Source organism: Triturus cristatus, chromosome 7 (genome assembly GCF_964204655.1).
Source record: "Triturus cristatus chromosome 7, aTriCri1.1, whole genome shotgun sequence".
Taxonomy (NCBI): domain Eukaryota; kingdom Metazoa; phylum Chordata; class Amphibia; order Caudata; family Salamandridae; genus Triturus; species Triturus cristatus.
In genome coordinates this window covers 342,240,512-342,265,239 of record NC_140590.1, presented here as the reverse complement: position 1 = coordinate 342,265,239, position 24,728 = coordinate 342,240,512, and the positions used below count along the sequence as shown (strand labels likewise).

Below are 24,728 nucleotides of genomic sequence, written 5' to 3'. Positions count from 1 at the left end.
CCTGAGCTCCTCCCTCTCAGAGAGAGGGTCGTAGCCCGTGGCGGGACTAGGCCTTCCCGTCACGAGGAGAATCCCTATGATGAAGCATGCCACCTATAGTAGGTGAGGGATTTCGTCCTAAGAAAGGGATCCCCCAAAGGACGTTTAAGGCTTACTTTGGATCATTTATATCTTTCTTGTGTCGATGCTCAGACCCGAGGGTTGCATATTGTGTTTTAGCCTACCACACAGGCCAGATTGTTATATTTATGTCCTCAACTGAACTATGCACAGGCAGTGAATTACTCCTACCCAGTATCCAATAGGCACAGCAGGTGACCATACCCAGCTGATACAAGGCTTAAGGCATGGGCAAGTGGAACGCTCTGGGCCCAAGACTCATGCTGACTGTGGCCACTGAGCACAGCATGTTGGAGTGCCTTTAGGGGCAGTCAAACTCAACAAATAGTAGGCACAAGGTATTGCCAAATGAAACGTCCTGTACTCATTCTCCATGTTTCAATTACCCCCAGAAGTGCTGTTGAAAAGGCACGGTCTTGATCCATTCCTTGCACAGCACTGTCCGCCAAGCGCCGGTCACAGGCCTGTGTCAATTATGTATTGCTCCAGTTTAAGTCCGCTCGCCCCAACGCCCCTGCCCATCAACTTATTTGAGACTCTTTTAACACCCTAGGTGTAAAGGATTTCTAAACATTTGCATAGCGGTTTACTGCTTACTGATAAAAATGTCTCAAGTGTGACTTTGGGAAGTGGGAGTTTGGGATATGGGTTGAAGAGTGGTTGCATAAGCTGTGCTCCCCCCACCATCCGAAGGGTTAGGGCATCACCTCCTTAGGTCCATAATAGAGACAACAAGCTATTTTGCAAGTGAGATTTATAAAAAAAAAAAAGGATCAGGCAAAATTTCACTTAATTTGGCATAATCTTGCATAATTTCCAGGGTTTCGCTTTACTTTTGCTATGCGTAATTCCCAACTTTACGCAGTCACATCATGGAGCATTATTCGGCAGCATTTGTGGCAAAATTCAAATGCAGACGCAGGAACAATGCTGAGGTCCAGAACAAGAGTGGCTGTAGTTGGTGTACCTTGTGTTTTCAGCCATTTTTTTGTGTGAAATGCGTTCTCCCTTCCAAAACAGACAAGCCAATTTTGCATCTTGCGTAACTTATCCTAATTATGCAAAAATAAACTACACAAACTTTGCACACCCTAAACAATGAGCCAATACGTCAATCGCAAAGTGATGCTGAAGGTACAGGCAGACATTGGATTGAAAAAACCCGCTCTAAAGTTCGAAGTATATATACATCAATAGGATAAATCCCCATTGTGCCAAAACACTCCTTATGAAGTTTACAGTTGGCAGCCTAGCACTGAACAGTTACACCTGCAAATGAAATAATGAGTGCCCTGACAAAACGTTTAGTATTTCATGTTTGGACTGGGTGGAGACCATTGAACACGTCTTGTTGATCTGCCCGCTAAGTGCTAGAGAAAAATGACTGAATCCCTACTGTCAAATATGGGTTTCCGGAATTATTCCCCTGCTCTACAAATTCTTAGTTAGGATACGAGCAGGGTAACTGTCTTTTGCTGGAGTAGATTTCTACTTGCAGTGGGGGTGACTAGGAAACGCTTGGGCCTCCTGCTATAGTATATGCTTGGTTTCTATATTCTGTTGCATCAAATCAACCTGCAGCTGGCTCACTCAGAGCTGGGAGATATGGATACAACCCAGAGGATTACTCTCCTAGCACGCCTATATTGTCCCTTGTTTCGATCCTAAAATGTGTTGCATGTCCATCCCGTGGGGCTCCATTATATAATGTCATCATGGATTTATATGATGTGCATATCAGTGCTTGAAATTGAAAAATAGAAGTGCAGGTACTTTGTACCAGTGTACCTGCTTGTTTCTGAGCAGTGCCAGTACTCTCCAAGTAAAAGCATTGCATTTCTCTTGAGAAGTGCCGGTACTCTCCCCCTCAAAACAAAAAAGTGCTGGTACTCCGTACCGGACAATTAAAAGCCCTGTGTATAGTGGATATTATCCTTGGTTTCAGAAGATTTTTTAACCTGCTGGTAATGCAGGTTATCTTTATAGCACTTGCACTTTATCTAACCCGGTTGACCCGTGGAATGGTGGTGGGCATGTACATGTTATATTGTATTGGGGCGCAAGAGTTAGTATGCCGGGTGCATGCGGTTTTAGAAGAGAGTTAGGCTGCTGTATTTTAAACTTTTTTAATTCTTGTGTGTTTTTTATTCTGTAATTGGATAGGCCTAGTGATGATTTTTGTATGATGTATTTTTCTGTGTTATAGTGCTTTATGGTCTTTGTTACTGAAATAAAGTATTATGACTGACTGGCTGATGCTGAAGGTGAAAGTTTCAGCATTTCTCAGCATATCAGATTATAAATTCAAATTTCAATATGCAGTTATGGTACACATTTTTGTATATTGGGAATAAAAAACAACACTGTACAGATTGACAACAAGTCACCAAAAGCCATATTGTGTGCAAATTCATCAATAGTTTGTTTTAGTTATTATTAAAAAAGATTTCAATTTAAATAAGAAACAGATCTTTTCCGACCCCCTTATAACTTTTGACCAACCAGCACAAATTATTTCAGGATTAAGCTTGTGTCTATAACGTATCATTTATTTTATTATGCAACATTTCGAGCCGATTTATCACGAGGGACGAACGCAAAAAAAAGGGTGGTCTCCCCCATCAGCTTCCGGGTGCCTATGGCTGATTCTACTCCAAAGCTTAGCATTGGTCTTACAGTCAGAGACTTTGGTCAAGAACTCTTCTCAAATATTATGACCAATCGTTGCAGCTCTTTTAAGTGTGTTTCGCAAAATATAGAATAGGATCATGAACACGACTTGGGTTGGGGGGATGGTGGGGGGTAAAGCAACAGCAGATATTCACTGTACTCCCTCGTCCACCAGTCTCCCGATTTCCCCACAATGTGCCAACCCCAACCACTTCTAAAGCATGTCACACTGGTATTCGGTGTTGTGATTGTAAACGCGCTGGTGCAATGTATAGCTCTGAAGGGACAGCGGATGTGGACATCCATTCAAAAGTAGATGCTGAAGAAGCTAAAAGCAAAACAAATAAAAATATGAGACGAGACAGAACACACAAAAACTATTACCATACACACATGGACAACACGCCACCACAGATGAGCTACATTGTCAAACCACTATTTTATTAGCAACACGTTTCAAAGGCACTTGGTAAAAAACATAAAAATAAAAAGTTGTTTTCCCCCAGTTTATTTAAAGTGAACAAGGAACTTAACCACCAATTTATATACAAAGAATATACTCAATAAAGTGTACCAGACCCCTTTTCACCAGTTAAAATAAAGTCTACAAAACCTACATCCACCTCCAACAGTTTATGATTGCTCAGATTTATTGTTAAAGCAGCAGCGCCTCTTAGCGAAAATGTTCGTTGTTGCAGTCAAAGTAGCACCAGATATTATATGCATCTGAAGTGGTTGTATGTACACAAGAGAACATAAAAACCTCTCGGAGCAGGTGGGCCAACTAATGTGCGGGAAGGCTACAGCGGTACCAGCAGAAAAGATGACTTGATCTCGTGACTCGTTACAGGTCTCATACCTGTGGTAAAACTCGGCGCGCCGGGGGTGGTGGGGAGGGTACCTGTCTCGGTACCCACTGTGGGTACCACCATCAATCACTTTACAACCAATTTGGCTTTCGTCTATATGTATTAAAATGTACATTCGGCGTGCTAATCTTTTCTTGCTATAGCTGTGAATGCTTCCGTTTGTTCCTGCGTCATTCTACGGTGCCCCTGACCCTCCTGCAAACGGGCATTCCTAAAAACGGCAAGGACACAAGCACAGAGTAAATCAGTGCTGCGGTCATTTAGAAAGAAAGACCAGGCTTTAATAAGCTGTGTCCGAGGAAGAACAGCTGCTTCAACAATAAACACAAACACTCGAGTGTGCCCTACCCCCTTACGAAAAGCCCAGGACGTGCTTTTAGTGGTACAAACGATGCATTCCCATTAGCATATCCGACAGACTATGAACCCACCCTTCTCATTTCTACCTCCGCTAACACTCAACGGTCTGAAATGTGCCCAGGCCTGCTCTCCTCTGCCCAAGGCATGCCCTGAAGGCACAACCACATCACCCGCATTCCAGGTCTGTCACTGGTGCTCATCCCACACTTCAGACTGCGCTCTTTCCCTGACCCTGCAGAAAAAATGCACTTGTCTGTCTGGCCTCTCTCCACAAGACACTGGATGGGTAAATCACCCGTCCTTAATGACCAATCCGTACTCTCGGCCATGACCCCTGAGGGGTAAAGAGTCCCGCCCTACCTAAGCTTTCGACCCCGTCTGATGCACACAGACAATCTCATCTCCATCCATGCATGTAAATGTTGGCCACGCCTATATTGTTGGTCATCAGTGCTCCTCACAAACAAAGCGCAAAACTCAAAAAATGACTCATCGTCAAAACCAAAGCCTTCAAATAAAGTTATGAAAAGTGTCACGCGCTGACAGCAGCGATCTCCAGCCCGTACAGGACTGCGCGGTACTCACTGGTGATCCCAAACAGGACTCTTTAACGTTTTACCTCCAGGAAGAAATCTATTTTTAAAAGATCTGTCTGAAATCGCAGTCGCTTCAGGGCAGTTCTTCTGAATCATGTTAGTCGTGATGCGGTGATGGGCCGAGGACCTGTGACAAGCCCAGCTCCATTCTCGGTTTCTTATGGTACAATCCAGATATGCTTTACATAGTCAGTGTAATAAGAACAATGCCAGAGGAAAGATGGGGTTTGGACGCACACTACCCACCTAACAGAAAAGGAACATTTTGAGAGGCTCTAAAAACCTACCCGTCCCACCCCACCCACCGCCGTTCTCATCAATCTGGGGGTCGTCGCCTGGACACTCTCCCGGCTGCATATTGTTCCTGCCCGTGTCGGCTTCCTTGCTCACACGCAGCACCAGCGACTCGTTGAGGCGGTGGGGCCGGCCCGAGAGACCCGGGAGGCTGGTCTTGAAGTGAGCCTTTGTCTAGATTTTTGTAGTAAAATATCTTTCCGCTTTTTGGAAACGTGAGGCGGTTGGAGTGTTGCGAGAGGAGGCGGAGTGCCGACGGGCTTACGCAGGTAGACTGAGTTTCTTGCCTTTGAGAACTGCAAAGGAAGAAAATGGATAACACAATGGTTAGGTCACTCACCTAAAACAAGATATGCAGACATCGGGTCACGCAGAGACCAGCTGGGATTCAGATGCATGCTCACGTGGCGCCATTTATCAAACAGAAGCTGGGAGTATAGACTCAGCCTGCTTTCTGATCTACGAGTGGATTATTCACTAAGGGGCATATGTATCAAAATCTCCATTTGCGAATCTCAAATAGCGATTTTTTGAGAATCGCTATTTGAGAATTGCAAAACGGGATGTATTTAAAAATTTGCACATATTTTGCGAATTCTTAATATTGCTTAATTGCGATTAGCAAATTGCGAAATCGCAATTAAGGAATACCTTCCCATTCATTCCTATGGGCCAGGAGGCCCATAGCAATGAATGGGAAGTCATTCTCAAATTGCGAATCGCAATCTGCTAATCGCAAATTGAGAATAATTTCAAAGGTGCAAGGGTGTCATGATGACACCCTGATGCACCCCTGAAATTAGCATGTGTGCGCATATGGCGCACATACATGCCCTGAGGGCATGTATGTGCGCCACATGGCACTTTGAAAAATGCCAAAAAGTGCATTTTTCAAAGAAATCGCAAATTACCACCAACTTGAAGTTGGTGGTAATTTGCGATTTCTTAAGGAGAAATCGCACAACTTGGGTGCGTGCTACATAGCATTTAAAGAATTGCAATTTGCGATTCCTTAAATGCTTATGCAAAATTAAGAAATCGCAAAATTAGCGATTCCTTAATAATGCGATGCCAAAATGGCTCATACATCTCATTTTGCGATTTTGTATTTGCAAACGCTGTTTTTTTGCGAATCGCAGCGTTTGCTAATACAAAATCGTTTGATACATATGCCCCTAAATCATTAACATTGCGAGTATCTGACAGTATTGTTGCAATTAACAATAGACATTGGCAAAGAATCTACGCTTATTGCCTAACCAACACTCAACACCGCCCTGTTGCTGCCTTATCGGAGTTCTTAATGAATTAAAAGGCCTCTTTCAGAACATTTCAGACTAACCCATTTTTAGTGATGTGCACTTAAACTATCAACACCCAAAGGACCCAGAAAGCAAACCAGTATACCCTCATCCAAAGCCTCCAGAATGTAACCCAACTTCAACCACATGGAGCTCTCCAGAGACCAATCCACACTACTAGTATCCAAAGTCTATCAAACAGCAAACCATCCGCCGAACCCCCCATTAGAACCATCCACACACACCGTCCCTTACAAACACCAATGAGGAACCATCCACATTACCAACAGACAAAGCTCTCAAGGTAACATCCACACTACTGTCACTCGGAGTCTCCCAGAAAAGTGTTTTAGGTGCTCCCTGCCAATTTTCAATTTTTGGGGATTCACCTGCTGGTATTCCAGAAATCAAACACTGGGAAACTTATCTAGTGCTCAGTGTGTGTGATTTGAGCTCCAAAACATGTCGAAATTGGCTTACAACTAGATTGGCACATTTACCTTTCATTCAAGGCCACGCGATATGGGGCAGATATATTCACCCATGCCATGGAAAGTTAAATGAAACTTGTGGACTGCAGCACCTATTGTGCCATCCACTTCAGAGGACGTGAAAAAACTGCTTCAGGCCACCCTGTGCAGCCTAACAGCAGCAGCATGAATCCTTCTGCACAGACCTACAGCTTTTAATGATTAAATAGGTCACCCCCTAAGTGCACCTTGCAGCACACAAGTTAAGGTGCGCAATATTTAAGAGTGGAACACAGGTGACACTAGCAACGGGATGTTCCCCCAGTGACAAGGTCCAAAATGACACTGTCACTGTCCAAAATGACACTGTCCAGGCTGTGGGTGGCAGATAGGAAAAGTCAAAGTATAGATAACAAACTTAAATCTATAACTTTTGACCTGTACCGGCTACCAGTTCATCTATTTAAAGACTCATTTCTATATTTAATGAAAATCCAATTTTTCTAGTCACTGCCCAGCAGATATTTGGCCTGAATTAGGTGTGAAAACTTCTCCCAGAGCATGGACAATGGCCTGAGAGTGGAGAGATGTTTTCTTCCCCAAGCAGGAAGATCAGGGGCCTTATAACAAATTGGGCCCCAGGGGTGCAACATGCGCGTGTGCCTGTTTTCTGCGCTTTCGGGGCACTATAGTATTACAAAAGAACGTGCAGATGCTTGTGTACCATCTTCTGTAATACAGATACACCTGGTGCTGTCTTCAGGGAGCGTTCGCTCATTAGCATGGGGGTATGATCCCCATGCTAATGAGGGAAACATTCTGCCTTTGTGCCCTATAATGGACGTGTGTGCAGGCAGTCAGGAGGTTATCGACTGCGCCACAAACAGGCGGCGCAGTCAGTTTACAATAAGGGCGACCCCTGCAAGGTGGCAAATGGGTCCCATGGACCAACCAGGCAGACAAGTTACTTAGCTTCGGTAACGACTTATCTGGTAGAGACAAGATCTAGCCGCAGATTTCTTACCTTTGAACTTCCAGGAGTCAGGCTGGATCCGGAAGAGTTTTGATAGCAGTACCCCTGCGTGCCGATAAGTGGCATCGGGCGACTGCACGTGACATTGTAGGTGTCAGGTTCGTCAAAGTCCGCATCGTCTACATAGGCTCCACTTTGGCGCGCTGAATCAGTACTTTTCTCGACTTTCCACGGCAGAAGCGTGGAGCCATGAAGTGACTGACCATGGTATGTTTAAAAAGAACTAGGGCTCTGAAAGGGAAACAGCCCTGACTCTAAAACTAATCTGCAGTGCGGGGAGGATTGGTGGGTCAATAAAGAATCTCCGGTCTAGATCTAGTCAGATAAGACGCAACTTGTCCATCTGATAGAGACATCTAGCTGCAGATTCCTTACCTCTGAACAGATACCCAAGCAATACCATCCCCTTATGAGGGACTGGGGAGAAGCTTCAAACCAAGAAGTCCTGCAGAACAGAATGGCCAAAAAGGCCCTCTCTGCGGACCTGGTTATCCAAGCAATAATGCTTGGCAAATGTGTGCAGAGATGCCCACGTGACCGCCTGGCAAATGTCATGGATCGGAACACCACGCTGAAGAGCGGTAGAGGCTACCTTTGCCCTGGTAGAATGGGTCCCAAGGTCTTGAGGAGGCTGTTTCTTTGCCAAGGCATAACATATTTTAATGTAAAGGATGACCCAACATGATATGGTTCTCTTCTGAGCAGCACGTCCTTTCTTTGCTCCAACGTACCCCACAAAAAGTTTGTTGTCCACCCGAAACATTTTAGTGCGGTCAATGTAGAATGACAACGCTCTTTTTGGGTCCAGACGGTAAAGACACTCTTCCTCTTTATAAGGATATGGAGGAGCAGATTGTTCCATGTGAAAAGGTGTTACTACCTTGTGCAGAAAGGAAGCACTACTTTGTCCGGAAAGACGGTAAGGTAAGGAGGCTGAGTTGACAGAGCCTACAGTTCGCTCACCCTCCTTGCAGAAGTTATTGCCACTTAAAAAGCTGTTTTGATAGTGAGCAGCCAGAGGGGACAGTTATGCAAAGGTTCAAACGTTACGCACATCAAGAAAGTGAGAACCACATTAAGGTCCCACTGCGGCATAATAAAAAGTGAAGGAGGAAACAAGTGAGTGTGCCCCTTTAGAAATTTCTGTACAAGATAATATTTTATAAAGCGATGGTTGGTCTGACAACCTGAGAAAAGCAGACAAGGCCAAAAAAAAGCCCTCCAGGGTGACCAGAGCACAGTCCTGCTGTGCTAGAGAAAGAATGAACAGAAGAATGTCTGAGAGGGAAGCAGATAAAGGGTCAACAGACCGTTCTTTACAGTATTTACAAAATCTTTGCCATCAACAGCCATATACCTATTTTGTGGAGGGACACCTGGCTGCCAGGATAACTTCACAGACTTTGGCAGGAAGGTCAAAAGCTGTCAACTGTCGCCACTCCATCGCCACGTAAGGAGGCTGAGAGTGGACACGTTCAGGTGAAGAAAATTCCCCTGCTGCTGCGACAGAAGACCCTCCCGAAGGGGCAGCTTTTTACAGAAGCTCGGGATACCAGACTCTCCATGCCCAGTCCTGAGCCATGTGGATAACTTGGGCCGGGTCTCTCATGATATTTTTGAGCACTCTGGGCAGGAGTGGTATGGGTGGAAAGGCATACAGAATGCCTGTGCTCCACTCGCGACAAAATGCATTGCCGAGCATGAGCCACTTTCGAAACTCCAAACACACAAAACTGCTGACATTGCGCGTTCTCTCCGGAGGCAAACAGTTCTAACCAAGGCTCTCCCCACCGTTGAAAAAGACCTTGCACCACCTTCGGCTAGAGATACCACTCGTGATCCGCAAGGCATCAACGGCTGAGTTCGGCTGCTCTGGCATTCATAAAACCGGCCAGATGTTGAACCACAAGGGAAATGCCCTGTTGTTCCAGCCAAGTCCAGAGACGCAGCGCCCGGTATGTTTCAGTATCACATGGCAGTAGTGTTGTCTATGAACACTTGAACTAGCCTTCCCTTGAGGGAAGGTAAGAAGGCTTTTATTGCCAATCGGATCATCTGAAGCTCCAGTAGGTTGATATAGAGCCTGGCTTCCGCCAGAGACCAGAGTACTCTAATCTCAACCACTCCCAGATGGCTGCACCATTGCAGAAGTGACACATCAGTCACTACTTCGAGATCTGTTTGGGAAAGGGAAAGTGGTCTGCCTCCGACCCAATAATGGTTTGTCAGCAACCAACGCAGGTCGTTCGCAGTCCCCCGATAAATGAAATAGGTCAGTGAGATTTACCAAATGCTGAGCCCATTGGATTTTCAAGTCCCACTGCAGAGTCTGCATGTGCCATCTGGCATGGTCCACAAGCAAGATGCAGGAGGCCATGAGGCCCAACAGCCTCAGTCATTCTCAACGGTATCCAGGATACAGGCTGAAACATTGGTCTCATATCCTGAAAATCCTGGACTCGCCGCTCGAGAGGATAAGCCCGAAACTTCACTGTGTCCATAACTGCTCTGATGAAAGGGAACATCTGATAGGGAGTCTGGTGTGACTTCGCACATTGATAGTGAACCCCAGCAAATACAGGAGGTTCACCGTAGCCTGGAGGTTGGAGACGACAGCTTGGGATGAGCCAGCTTTCAATACCAGTCGTCGAGATAGGGGAAGCCTGGAACCCCTGATCTCCGTAGATAGGCTGCGACCACCGCCATCACCTTTGTGAACACCCGAGGAGCAGCACTGGTGAGGCCGAAGGGGAGCAGGGTAAACTGAATGTGCACTTGGCCCACCATAAACCTCAAGTATTGGCAATGGGAAGGCTGGACGGGTAAATGGAAATAGGCGTCCTGCAAGTCCAACGCTACCATCCAGTCTCCCGGGTCCAGGCCAGACAGGACCTGAGCAAGGGTGAGCATCTTGTCCTTCTCCTTTTTGAAGAAGTAGTTGAGGGCTCTGAGGTCGAGGCTAGGGAACCCTCATTATAGCTCCTTTGGCCAAGAGAGTCTTGACTTTCTCGCTGAGTAGGGTAAGGTGATCCTCAGTAAGCCGATCGTAAGTTGGCGGCATGGAGAGAGGGGTAGCTTCGAAGGGGAGGGAGTAGCCCTTTGGACTATTTGCAACACCCCCCTGTTCGAGGTGATATCCTGCCAGTGGTGGAGGTGATGGCCTATCCTGCCACCAACTGGAGGGATCGGCCTAGGAAGGTTTTGTAGTTAAGGAGGGGTTGTTTGTGGCATGACCTGACTTCTGGCCATCTGACCCGCGAGGTTGGGGTGAACAGTGTTCACGGCCCGCAGAGGTTGTTGGACTTGCGGGATCATTTGGCTGGAATAGGGTTGGCACAGTTGGAAGCCCCTTCCATAGCCACAAAAGGCAGACACAGGCTGGGGCAGAGGCCCAGGGACTTGGCCGTAGCCCAAGAACCCTTGAATTGCTCAGGCGCTGCATCTGTTTTGTCTCCAAAGGGACGGGAGCCATCAAAGAGCACAATCATGAGGTTAGCTTGGACATCCCCCCCCAAAAGCCCGACGTCCTCAGCCAGGCGTTGCGCCTCACGACCACCGTTGAGGAAATCGCTCTGCCTAGCGAGTCGGTCTTGTCTAAGCCACATTGTATGACAAACTTTGCTGCATCTCTCCTATCTCTACCATCTGTATTAGCCTGGGAGAGTAGACCCCGGTTCTCCTCAGAGACCCTGGGTAGCACTTGCCCAACCGTATTCCCTAGCAAATGGGAGTAATGGTCCAAGAGGCATGCAGTGTTTACCGACTGCAATGTGAGGCTGGTGGAAGATAAGATCTTCATACCGAAGTTGTCTAGCCTTTTGGATTCCCTGTCTGGGAGTGCGGAAGGGAATACGCCATGGGAAGTGGAAACTTGGACCACCAAGCTCTGTGGGGTGGGATGGTTGGTGGGTGCCAGTGACATTGAGGGTCTCAATATCGGATGCGGCGCCAGGGAAGGTCAAATTGGTGCAACCGGCACCGATCCAGATACAGGACCAGATCCAAGAAGAGGCCGTGGCCGGAGTAGGATATGTGGAAGCCATAGGGTCTCCTTCTGCTGATCCGGCAGGGCCCAAAGGCGCGCCGGCAGGGTCAGGCCTCCCAAATATGGCACACATGGCGTCATGAAATTCTTTTTGTTGGGTAGGGGTCACTCCTGGCCCCGGAAAGGGACGGAAACGCTGAGCCGACCAAAGCACCCGCTTTGCAGAGCGGGGCCTCGAATGTCGAGACTCCTCTGTCTCATCACGCGACGGATGGGGCGAAGTCGAAGCACACTTTGACTTCTTGCGCTTCTTCTTACCTGACCCCGATGACTTCAACTGGGAGGCTTCGACTACCTGGAGATGTGCTTGGACCTTCCTCCCGACCGAGATCAATGCGGAGACCTCCAGATTGCCATATGCCGGGCAGCAATTAGCTTTAGGGACTGCTCCCTCAAAGCCTTCGCGCAATGGCCCGGCAGTTGGAGCACGACTTCGGGTTGTGGTCACACCGCAGGAACCAACGACACACCAGATGGGGGTGTGACACCAACATGGCGCGATGACAGGCGCAGCACGGTTTGAACCCCGAGGTCATCTTGCTTGACATCGTAAACACCAAAAGGATTCAACAAAAAGTCTGTCAAAAAGTGACAGAGGGTAGCTCTCTTCGTCAGATCTGCGCTGGCTGGCGCGGAAAGAAAAGAACTGATGTCAGCGCACTGAGGTGGCACCTATATAGACGACAAGGACATCATGACCAAGACGAACCCGACGTCATGCGGAGACAACCAACGCCACCTATCGGCTTGCAGGAGTATTGCTATCAAAAATCTTGCAGATCCAGCCTGACATCTGCAAGTTCAAAGATAAGGAATCTGCGGCTAGATGTCTCTATCAGATATTCCCCTGCAGGCAGGTGCCTTAAGTCCCCAAGGGCAGCACAAGTTTGCAATTGCTCTGTTGGCAGAGCATTACTTGTAATAGGATGCAAAGGCCCAGGTGGGTTGGGGCCCAGTTACGTTTTTAGGTGTTAGGTGACACCTGGAAAGGCCCAGGGTTTTGTCCCCCTATTCAGGCTGGCACCAAAACCTTTGGGAGTAAACCTACCCCCAGAACCGGTTGAGGGACCCCAGTGAAGGGGACTGCTCATCACACTGGCTCTGAGTGGGCACACTTGCTCTGCACATGGGGATAAGGGTTTCCCCATCTTGAATTTTGAGAATGAGGGTCACTGTGAGACTGTTTGCAGTGAGGCAACCATGAAATACTGAACAAGTTGATAGGATAACATCTGGGAACTTCTACCCCTTTGGACAGGGCGTGCCCAAGAGTCATCCCCACCCACTAGCTGGTGTCAGGCATAAATGGGGCACCCCCAGGTATCCGTCTCAGAACACTTTCTGGACCTGTGGAAGATCAGAAGAGGACTGGACCTGCTGTTTGTGAACTGAGAGGAGCCCTGAGGGACTGGACCAGCATCCTCTTTTACCCGGGACAAAGAGTGGACTCCAAGGGTCAGTTGGCTGATCTCCTGTGTCGCTACAGGGACCCAATACGAAGCTAGAGGCTTTTTCCTGGAGGTACAGAGTTGACTAGTGGCAACTAAACCTGAACTGGACTTTGCTTTTTGCCTCTGAAACACCGACAGTCTCAAAGTGCCCTTTCCTGAGTTCCTAGGTGTCTTAGAAGTGTATTCCTGTGGTTGTTTGGGCTCCAAAAGAAAGTCAGCAAACTTTGAAAAACATTTTCTCCAAAGCTTCAGGGGGACTTGTAGGAGTAAGAATCCGACTGACAGTTCCATGGTGTGAGATTGAACTTCAGCTTCGTTACAGTCAAGGCAACCAGGACCGCCGAATAAAACAATGAAGTCACATTTTGCTTTGGGAGTTAGAACATTTTCAGTAGGAAATCATGGAAACTTTAGTGGGACAAACAAACTAAGTATCCAGCCTTCAGTTCCCCAGCAGCGGCTACAATATCAGTGGTAGTCTGTTCTAGGAGGCCTTTTTTTCTCAAAAAGTGACAAAATCCCTTCCTGCATTGCTCATGGCTTTGCAAACAGCCATCCCCATTAACAAATGTACAACTGAAAAAAGCTCTCGAGTACGTTCTACCATACTATCAATTCAAAATCCCCTAGTACCTTTCATACTTTTCATTCACAGCTCCGCATGTACGATGCAAACTGCAATCAATCACAGCCCCATAAATAACCATCTATATTACCACCATCCCAGGCTCTCCAGCAAACCAACCCTACCATAATTCAAAGCTCCAAGAGAGCTACCAAAACTAATGCAACTGTCAGCACAATTACACCATTACCAGAAGTTAATCAGAGAGCAATACGCTCTGCCATTACACAAATCAGTACTATCCACACTACCATCACTCACAACTCCCTACACCACGAACAACATTATGAATACTCACATCTCCCATAAGAACCATCCAGAGTGTTAACATTTGTATATCAAAGTAGATAAAATACTGAAAGTACTGAGATGTTTCATAGACAAGACCTACTGGATTAAAACCCCTTGCATTTCTAACAGCGTGTTCCCCACTTTAACTCCAGCAAGAAAAAGTATCGCCTTTCTTGAAGCCAATTCGCCAACAATCCTACAGACAGAGGATTGGAGGCAAACCGTTAAGTGTTTCAGACCACATGACACTGAAATACCTTAAACCTTTCCTTGAGTGCAGAACCCAACCACTTCCATTTCAGGAAATTACTGAAAATATGCTCTATAACTCTTTAAGCTCGCTTTTCCGAGGAACACCTACTATTGTGAAAGTATGACTTATATTAAAAGGGGTATTTCCTGCCTGCACTCTATTGGAGGCTTTCACATGGTTATAGCTTATCAACTGTCTGTGCTAGAGCCATGTCAACATATTGCTTTAAAACAACTGCAACTAAATACATAACAAATACATTTCTGCCAGACTGGAAAAGGATAATGTTACTTACCCAGAAAGCCTCTGTTCTTGGCATGTAGAGCTGTAGAATCACAGGCTTTGCATACTCCTGCCATCTAGTGTTGAGTACGGATGTTTGCAAGTTGTTTTTCTTTGAAGAAGTCTTTCAAGTCAGGAGGTACGGTGACTCCTCCTTTCGGTGATAGTGCGCATGAGCATCAAATCCATTGTTATTTTTTTTCCCCCGCAGAGGGTGAGAATGGAGTTAGTAAAGGTAAAATAGATGTCTATGAGTATGTATAGAAAGTAAGAAAACTGCAACAGGTATAGGTACCCGGGGAGGCAGGTGGGCGCATGTAAATCTACAACTCTACATGGCAAGAATCGATGCTTACTGGGTAAGTAAGATGGCATGTGAGCTGTAGATCACATGCTTTGCACAGACTATACAGCAGTAAACTCTCAAAGCGGTGGCTAACCTTTAGTTGTTACAGTTGTTTGAAAAAGTGTTTTAAGTACTGCCTGGCCTACATTAGCTTGTTGCCTCGCTAACACATCTACACAATAGTGTTTGGTGAATGTGTGCGGTGTAGACCATGTTGCTTCCTTACAGATGCCAGCTAGGGAAATATTCCCTAAGAAGGCCATAGTAGGCCCTATTTTTCGTGTGGTATGCGCTCTAGGGGGTATTGTCAAGGTTCTTTTCGCTTTCACATAACATGTTTATATTACATTTCACAATCCATCTTGCAATGCCCGATTTAGATATAGGAATGCCTTTGTGTAGTGGCGCAAAAAGCAACAAAAAGCTGTTTTGTCTTTTGGTTCTTTCTACATAATATAGTAATGCTCTTCTAAAATCTTGTGTGTGTAGAGCCAGTTCTGCTACAGAATCAGGTTGAGGAAAGAATACAGGTAACTCACCTGATTGATTGATGTGAAAAGCAGAAACCACTTTAGGAAGAAGTTTGGGATTGGTTCAAAGAACCATTTTGTCTTTGTGAAGCTGAAAGAAAGGCTCTTGTATAGTTAGTGCCTGGAGTTCACCAACTCTCCTTAAGGAAATGATTGCAATAAGAAAAGCAACCTTCCATGAAAGAAATTGTAGTTGACACTTGTGCATTGGTTCAAAGGGTGGACACATTAGTTTTGTAAGGACTATGTTCAAGCTCAGACTGGTGCAGGTGGAGCTCATGGTGGTACTACTCTTTTTAGCCCTTCCATTTAGACCTTTATTACTGGTACTCTAAATAGAGATAAGTGCTGTCTGTTTTGTAAGTATGCAGCTACTGCTGCTAAGTGCAATCGAATGGATGTGTAGGCTAATCCAGATTGCTTTAAGTGGAAGAGATAACAGATGATGTTTTGCACTGAAGCACCAAGGGGATGAATTTTGTTATTGAAACAGTATATAGCACATCGTTTCCACTTCGCTGCATAACACGCCCTAGTAGAAGGTTTCCTAGGCTCTTTTAGGATAGTCATACACTCTGGTGGCAATTGTAAATAACCAAACTCTATGACTTCAGGAGCCAAATCGCTAGGTTGAGTTCCTTGGGATTTGGATGCCTGATTTCTTCATGGCTCTGAGTGAGGAGACTGGAGTTGAGATGCAGCTTTTGGTGTGGAACTACTAAGAGCTCTATAGCAGGGTGGTGAACCAAGGTTGACTTGCCCATGTGGGAACTATGAGAATGAGTTTGAGGAATGATTGTCTGAGCTTCCGAACAACTAGCAGAATGAGTGGGAAAGGTGGAAAAGCGTAGGCAAATATCCCTGACAAGTTCACCCATAGGGCTTTGCCTTTGGAGAGGGGGTGTGGGAACCTGGCGGCGAAGCTTGGGCATTTTGCATTTTGAGCTGTGGCGAACATGTCTATGTAAAAAAAGTCCCATTCCTGAAAGTAGGGAAGAAGGGTTCTGGGGGTGAAGTTCCCACTCGTGGATTTGCTGTCTCTGTCTGTTGAGATGGTCTGCAATCTGATTGTTTACTCCTGAAAGATGTTCTGCTAGGAGATACATTTTGTGATGTATGACCCAATTCCAAAAAGCTTGTGCTAGGCGTGTCAGTTGGAGAGAGTGCCCCCCCCCCCCCTTGTTTTTGTATAAAATACATAGCTGTCATGTTGTCTGTGCGGACTAGGACAGTTTTGCCTATTAGGTGAGTTTGGAAGGCATTGAGCTCTAGAAACACAGCTAGCAGCTCTAGGTGATTTATATGGAAGCTCTTGTACTTTAGACTTCACAATCCCTGGATTGTGTGAGTCGGTAGGTGAGTGCCCCAACCAGTGAGTGATGCGTCTGCTGTTAGCACTATCTGTGGAACAGGGTTGAGAAAAGGCCACCCTTTGGATATCTTTTGTGGGTTCCACTACTGCAGAGACCGACGGGTGCGGCCATCTACCAACACTACATCGGTCAACTGACCCTGCGACTGGTTCCACTGACTTGCTAAGCATTCTTGAAGAGGACGCATGTGAAGTCTTGCGTGGGGAACAATTAAAATGCAAGACGCCATCATCCCTAGCAGTTGCATGAATACTTTTGCTGGTAATGATTGGTTGAGCTGAAATTGAGTGAGAAGGGACTGAATGCCATGAATCCTGGATGTATTGGGAGAGGCTAGAGCTTACTGAGCGTCTACAGTGACTCCCAGGTAAATTTGTGTGTTGGAAGGCTATAGATGAGACTTCAACACATTTACTGTAAACCCTAGTTGGTGAAGTCATTGAATAGTGATTTGAGTGTGTTGGAGACACATTTGGTAAGTGCAGGCTTTGATGAGCCAGTCGTCCAGGTATAGGAAGACACGGATGTGTTGTCTTCTCAGATGTGCTGCGACTACTCCCACACATTTGGTAAATACCCTGGGAGCAGTGGTGACCCCAAACGATAGTACTTTAAATTGGTGATGATGATACGCTATCATGAATCTGAGGTATTTGCGATGAGCAGGGTGAACTGGAATGCGGAAATATGTGTCTTTTAAGTCTAGGGTAGACATAAAATCGCCCTGTTGTAGAAGTGAGAGCACTTGTTGAAGTGCCACCATGTGGAAATGCTCTGAAAGTATGTAGGGGTTTAGTTCTCTGAGGTCTAGAATAGGTCTCAAGGAGCCGTCCTTTTTGGGGATGAGAAAGTACAGGGAGTAGACAACTGTCCCTTGATGTTGTGACGGCACAGGTTCTATGGCTCCTTTGGACAAGAGCGATTGGACTTCTTGCTGAAGTCGATGAAAATGTTTTGGTGACATTTTGTGAGAACGCAGTGGAATGCTTGAAGGATTGCTGGTAAGCTCCAGGCAATAACCATTTTCGATAATTCCTAACACCCATTTGTCTGTGGTGATAGATTGCTAAATGGGAAGGAATTGTAGAAGATGTCCCCCGACAGGTGTTAAAATGATCCGGAAGAAGTGTAGGCAAGTCACTGTTTGTTGGGGGAGGGGGAATTACGTGGTGTGGAACTCCTGCCTTGACCTTTGCTGCTGTTGCATCTATATCCTCCTCTAAAGAAACCCCTTGTAGAGGAGGATTGATTGTTGCCTTTGTAGGAGGTGGCAGTATTGTCTGAGGACATGGTTTTCGACCCTCCACGGTAGAAGGAGCCCCGATTAGAGTAGGACTGCAGAGCTCCCATAGACATGACTACTTCTGTGTCTTTTTTCATTTTTCTAATGCTTTATTGACTTTGGGAACTAAGAGATGTTCCTTGTCAAAGGGAGTATTTAAAATAGACTATTGGACTTCGGGATTGAAACTTGAAATCCTTAACCATGCATGTCTCCTTAATAACACACTAGTGTTGATCTCTCTAGCTGCGGTGTCTGCAGCATCTAAATGGCAATCTAATTGAGGAATTGGATATGAGCTTCCCTTCCGGGCTTTTGATTTGTATTCATCTGGGAGGTGTTGTAGCAATTGCTCCATTTCATCCCAGTGCGCCCTATCATACCTGGCTAGCATGGCCTGGGTGTTGGCAATACGCCTATGATTTGCTGCTTGGACGGGTACTCTTTTACCAGAGGCGTCTAATAGTTTTGTCTCTTTGTCTGGAGGGGGAGCATCCCTTGTAGTCTGTGAATTGGCCCGTTTACGGGCATTAGAGACCACCAAAGAGTCTAGTGGCAACTGCCCTTTAATAAAGACTGGATCTGAGGGAGCAGGCTTATATTTTTGATCAATTCTGGGGATGAAAATGCGAGCACGCACTGGATCTTTAAAGATATCATTAGCATGTCTCATCATACCTTTATGAATAGGTAGTATGGATAGCCCTTAGTGTGCTACTGAGCATTTCAAATCGGAAATCTTCCTCTAGAGATTCCTTGTGTAACTGTACCCCATGACATTCCGCAGCTCTAGTAAGTAATTCTAAATATCGTACATTGCAGTCAGGAGGGGAAGGCTTTGCAGGGTAAAGATCTGGGTCGTTATCTGTAGGTGAATCCGTGTTATAATCTTTCCAGGGGTCTATTGGTAAAAGTTTGTCTCCCCTCCCCCCCCCCCCCATCTCCATCTTCATCATCATCAGGTAGTGGTGGTGGAGAGTTAGTTGTAGTAATCAGCAAATGCTGCAAGGGTGGAGAAGTTGGTGTAGGGGAACATGGTGGTGGAGGGGAGGGGTTAGTACTTACATTCTTCTTCTTCAAAAGAATATGGTAAAGAGTGTCTTGCGTTTTGGAGGTGGTTTAGTAAGAACACGTCCTGTATCTGGGTTTATATAAAGTTCCTTCTGTTTCGAGTCCGATTTAGGCGTTAAGGCATCGAAAATCGGGACCTGCAGCTTCAGAGGACCAGTTTTAGGTTTCGGCATCGAGGATTTCGGTGCCGAGGTGGAATATCTTTTCGGCGTGGAAGGTTTCAGTGCCGAAGGAGGTTTGGATTTAGGCGTCAATGATTTCGGCTCCGAAGTGGTCTTTGGCATCGAGCCAGAAGCTTTCGGCTTGGTGTCAGACTTTGGCCGACTCAATCCCGAGCCTGAAGGCTTCGTGCCATGTTTCAGTGCAGAGCCGGAGGGTGGGGTGTCTGAAACATCTTCTCGGTGCCGACCGCAGCCCAAAGGCGGGGGTGGGACCAGAGCCTTTTGTTTCGGCTGAATTGGAGTTTGGGTCAAGGGGCGCTTGGTACTCACGGGACGTTGATCTTATGGCAAGTCTTCTTCCATCTCGGAGTCCGATTCAGAAATGGAGACAAGTTCCTCTTGTTCTTCATCGGGCCCCTGAGCGTCAAATTCGTGCTCGGATTCTTCGCCAAAGATGTCCGGCGTGTCTTCGACGTTTTGACTCTGCATCTCGCATTGTCGAGCCCGACGATCTTTGATCGGAATGATCTGCACGCGTCACAGTCCTGTTCGTTGTGCTCCGGAGAGCACAAGTTGCAGACTCCGTGCGAGTCGGTGCTCGGATACTTTGCGTGGCACCAAGGGCAGAATTTGAATGGAGTCCGTTCCATAGACTGCGAAGTGGACTGACGCAGGTTGGCCAGACATCCTTCCCGAAGATGTTCGATCGAAATAGAGGTTTTCCTTGACGGATACGATATGCAGAGAAGTGGGATACGCGTTCAAAACAATACCAACGTGGGTAGAGTGGATTGTGCACCGAGGGGAACCCGAAGAAACTGTTTTGCACCGTAGAGCAGCAATACATGTCCGAACCCAATGGCGCTAAAAAACAATATAACAATGAAGTTGATGCCCATGCGCATTATCACCGAAAGGAGGAGTCACCTTACCTTGCGACTGGAAAGATTTCTTCGAAGAAAAACAACTTGCAAACATCCGGACCAACACTAGATGGCAGAAGTATGCAAAGCATGTGATCTACAGCTTACATGCCTCGAACAGAATATTTCCACCGTAAAGTGAAATAGCGGATACCTTAAACCAAATAACCGGAGTAGTTGAGGCGTGAGATGCACAAACCAATCCTAGCCAAACATTCAGTGGCATAAATTTCCTGGTAGAAGTCACTAGAGATGAAGAACACCCTCCAGTGATTTAGCAAAAACCAAGTAGCAGAGCCATTCAATTTGAGACCCTCACAGTTGTATTGTTAAGGCATAAAACAAACTGGCTTTGGTGCCTAAGAGTTTCAGGGACATAACAGCTCCACTTGTCACATCCCCTCACCTTTTGTGATGTACAGGTAGAAGAAGTCGCAGTACAGAATTGTCTGTACGAGCCCTGCAACAATAGCGATGAGATCGAAGAAGCCCTCTGACTGGTAGCGCCAGATCCAGTTGAAGAGATAGAGGGTACGATATAGACCAAGGGCGAAGAGATAGTGGCTAGTGATGGTCTCTGCCTCACCAGTCTTGCTCACCATGAAGAGCTGGGGAAGAATGGCCACCGACTCCAAGTAGATGGAGAACGTCCACAGGATCTGCAAATGGAGAGGAAGCATAAGAAGACTTGTAAGGCAGGAATTAACAGAAAAAACCAATCCAGATATGCCCAACGCCAGAGATCAATGGGAATATTGAACAACACATTCCATTCAGTTCCCTTACACACCTGATTTCTTACTATCGCTTTGGGAAAATAAATCACAGCTACTAGCAGTTCTTCCACTTGGGTCAGATCTCCAAGCAGGTATGCCTTTTGAGTACATTCAATGATGAACATCAAAATATGGTGTAATCAGCGGAACCCTTCAGAGATTCCTCATTACTGGCAAAAGTGTTTTTTTCTCAAAATAGTAACTCCTATATTATCCTACATACTGCTAGTGTACCACGCGCTCAAATTCACTAGTTACTTGTTAAATGTTTCAATACTTTATTTTGTCAATATGCCATAAAAGCAGAAGAAGAAAAAAAGTCACATTTAAAACATACAAGCGCTTCACATAAAATAATGAATAATAAAATAGCAATTAAAACCTCATTCAACACACAAGAAACGCTCAGTTAAAAAGTAAAGGCACCCATGCTTCCTCCTTCAGGAGAACAGTATTTGGGTGCACACCATTCGAAGAGCCAGATTATTACAATACCAGAAACAATCATTCGCTTACACGCCCTTTGTCTGATCCTCCACATAGCTATTAAAAAGCGGCAAAGAGAAATGACCAAAAATTGTCTAGCAGCAGTTTTTATAATACAAAGTGCAGCTACGTGTTTCCTAACACCTAAAAGTCGACATACAGGGATCATCCACTTTTTCCTGCCCTTTAAATATGCCAGTCAAAATAATAAAACCTACTCTTCTGTTTCCCTGTCTGCCCCACAAGAATGGCAGGTACACATAGCAAGGTCTACTGTACTGCCACATTTGGCAGTGACAGAGACAAACAGTAGTGTGCAGTATCTAAACTGCAAATACAGCTTCCCGGCTTGGGGGTGGGGGAGGGTCTCAAGCTCGTGTAAAAAGTGTTCCAGCTTGTAATCATCCTTAATCTGGAGAACTGAGTTGGTCAAAGTGCCATAGGAGGTGAAGGCCAGCATTAGATTTGTTTTGTACTGCCACTACTTCCTTTTTAGCGTTATTTCACCAATCATGGGAACTGCCCCCGGATCTGTCCACAAGTCACCACACCGCATCTTTGTTAAGAGAGGATGTAGCCTTACGGCTAGAGCGGTCGACCTTGAAGCTGGGGAACCGGGTTCAAGTCTCGGCAACAACGCTCAACATCCTGTGATTATGGGCAGATCACTTAATCTCCCCGTACCTAACATAACAAGCATTGGCATAGCCAATAGGTCTCGCTTTTGGGCCCTTATAAGTTTTTAGCCAGAGCTATTGGCTATGCCAATGTGTTTAAGTTATGTTGAACAGCAATGTGGCTACTGTCCAGCATGTTGATATGTTATAATAATAAAGTGTTATAAGTATTTTTGTTACCTTATATATAACCAAGAAGACATTATGTATAACTGAACAACCTTATTAAAAAAATAACTGATTAAAAATGTCTGAGTTTTTGTTTTTGTTTTTTGCAATGCTGACAACTTCTTCTTGCCTGTTTTGATGCTTGTTTGTTATAGTTTTTTTTGTTATGGGGAAGATACATAAATAGGAGGGTGGAAGTTGGGAAACAGTACCTAAATTACAACACGAGGAACAGACTGACAGTAAGGGAGAATGTACAGATGCTTAATTGCGAGGGCAGACTGCATTTATAGCAATGGGGCACATTGGAAACTGATTGGACAGAGTATGAAATCAGTATCATCTAATATATATAGAAGCTTTGAGGGCAGAGATAGAGAATGCAACACTGAGGTAAGAGGGTGTGTGTGTGTGGGGGGAGAAATAAACATGTGAGAAATACTGACTGAGTTAGTACGAGAGGAGAACAATAGATTAGAAAGAATGCTACCTATAGGAAGGACAAATGGTGATAGAGAAAGAGCAATATATTGTGTGGGTGTGTGTATGTGCTTGAGAGAGACTTAGAGGAAGCGTAAAAGAATGCATAAAACAGAGAGGGGGCGCACACACAGTGCGAGTGAGAATGAGTGGGACCATTGAGGAAGTGAAATCAATACGCATTAATTATGGGCCATAAAGAAGGAAGAATTAAAATTCACCATATCAAGCTCAATGCACGTAAATATGGGCAACCGTGACAGAGGAAAAGCCAAATGAGCATCAAGAATGTGCCATTATGTAGAGAATAGGCTCACTGTACCGCAACAAAATTCTATTAGCCCATAACAGGACCCAGTTGGCGTAAGGGTCAGAGCTGCCTACTTCGGAGCTGCTGAACTGGATTCCAGTCTCGGTGTCGCCTCAACAACCTGTGATTGTGGGCAAAACACTTAATCTCCCAATTAACGAATGTGTCCTTAACGGCACCGGCTGCGCTGAAGGATATCAGAGACACTGGGAGGGAGGGTAGAAGCCATTGCAGAAGCAGATCACAGGCAGACCAGAGTCAGCCCGGACAACAGCCATCGCAGAAGAGACGGAGGGCCAGGATCACAAGGGGTTCATAGCGACAGCTGAACGGCAGTGAGAGCGCAACGGACGCAAGTCGGTCAGCCGGTCAGCAATTTTGGAAGACCGGGTTTGGGTTACAAGCAACGCGAGACGGTTGGAGGGTAGCTGCTTCAAAGGAAAATGACATCCAGGTGGGGCTTAAAAGGATAGCAAACGAGACGCGTGGAACCAGACAGCAAGAGACATCTGGCCAGAAGGAAAGAGGTACCCTGGCTACAGATGTACGGTAATAGTGAATGATTACGAAAGAGACACCCTCGGAGAAAGATAAGGGTACCCAGGAAAGTAGAGAGGCAACGGAACCCTTGCGGAATAGACTGTTCGGGTAAATAAATGACGCTAGTTGATTGCAGTAAGCTGATTTAGTGAATGCTCTGTTTTTATTAACACCTGTATTCTGTGCACAGTTGCTGGGGGTGACGGGGGTACACGCCGTCCGCCAACTGTTATTCACGGGGTAGGCGCCATCCCTCCTGCAAGAAGTGGACCCCACTGAAATATGCAGAACTTTTTCCGGTGTAATTCTCAGACACCGGGACGCATTCAGCAGGAACCTGCAACATGTCTGCTTTCATTTCTAGCAGCAACGTGTAGGTGGCGAGGGGGCTTTTCATATTTCAGACTCCAGCTGGGCCCTTAACAAAGGCCGAATTTAAGGGGCCATCAGGCCTTCTTTTGTTCCAACATCCTAGCTGGGGCTACAAGAGTCTCAAACCTAGATGAAAATTCAAGGGAGTGGAAACAAAAGCACACAGCTTGTTATCACATCACAAACACCAAGGAGAGGCATGCTTTTTAAATTGTTCAATCCCTGTATATAAGAGATATGGATGTACTGTAACAATGTCAGAAGTGTTGGTCTGCTCCAGTAGTTACACAAATAATTTAAATACCACTATTTTGTTTTATTTCTTTTATGGTACTACTTATCCCAATGCAGGGAGTCGGAGCGCTTTACATAACACGTACACATTATACATTGACAATAAATCCTATTAATGTGTAAATCAATGAGCAAGATGTGTTATATAAGACAGTGAGGGTTACAAGGTGTAGGAGTCGCGTGTCCTTCATGCTTGCTGTTCTATATTAGAAGGATTAAAATTTATGAACTGCGAGTAACAAAATGATATGTGTATTAAAAGCAGTAACTCACCTAGCT

General features: G+C 45.8%; 1 protein-coding gene across 1 annotated transcript in view; it reads right to left on the bottom strand.

Annotated features, from left to right (window-relative positions):
• Positions 1-3,210: 3,210 nt before the first annotated feature.
• KDELR1 (KDEL endoplasmic reticulum protein retention receptor 1) overlaps positions 3,211-24,728 on the bottom strand; it is a 166,039-nt gene continuing 144,521 nt past the window's right edge. Inside the window, exons 4-5 of the mRNA XM_085616463.1 lie at positions 20,753-21,005; positions 3,211-5,205 (exon numbers count right to left, since the gene is read on the bottom strand). Coding sequence (XP_085472589.1) covers positions 5,171-5,205; positions 20,753-21,005 — 288 coding nt within the window. The 3' untranslated portion in view covers positions 3,211-5,170. The remainder of the gene's footprint in view (positions 5,206-20,752; positions 21,006-24,728) is intronic.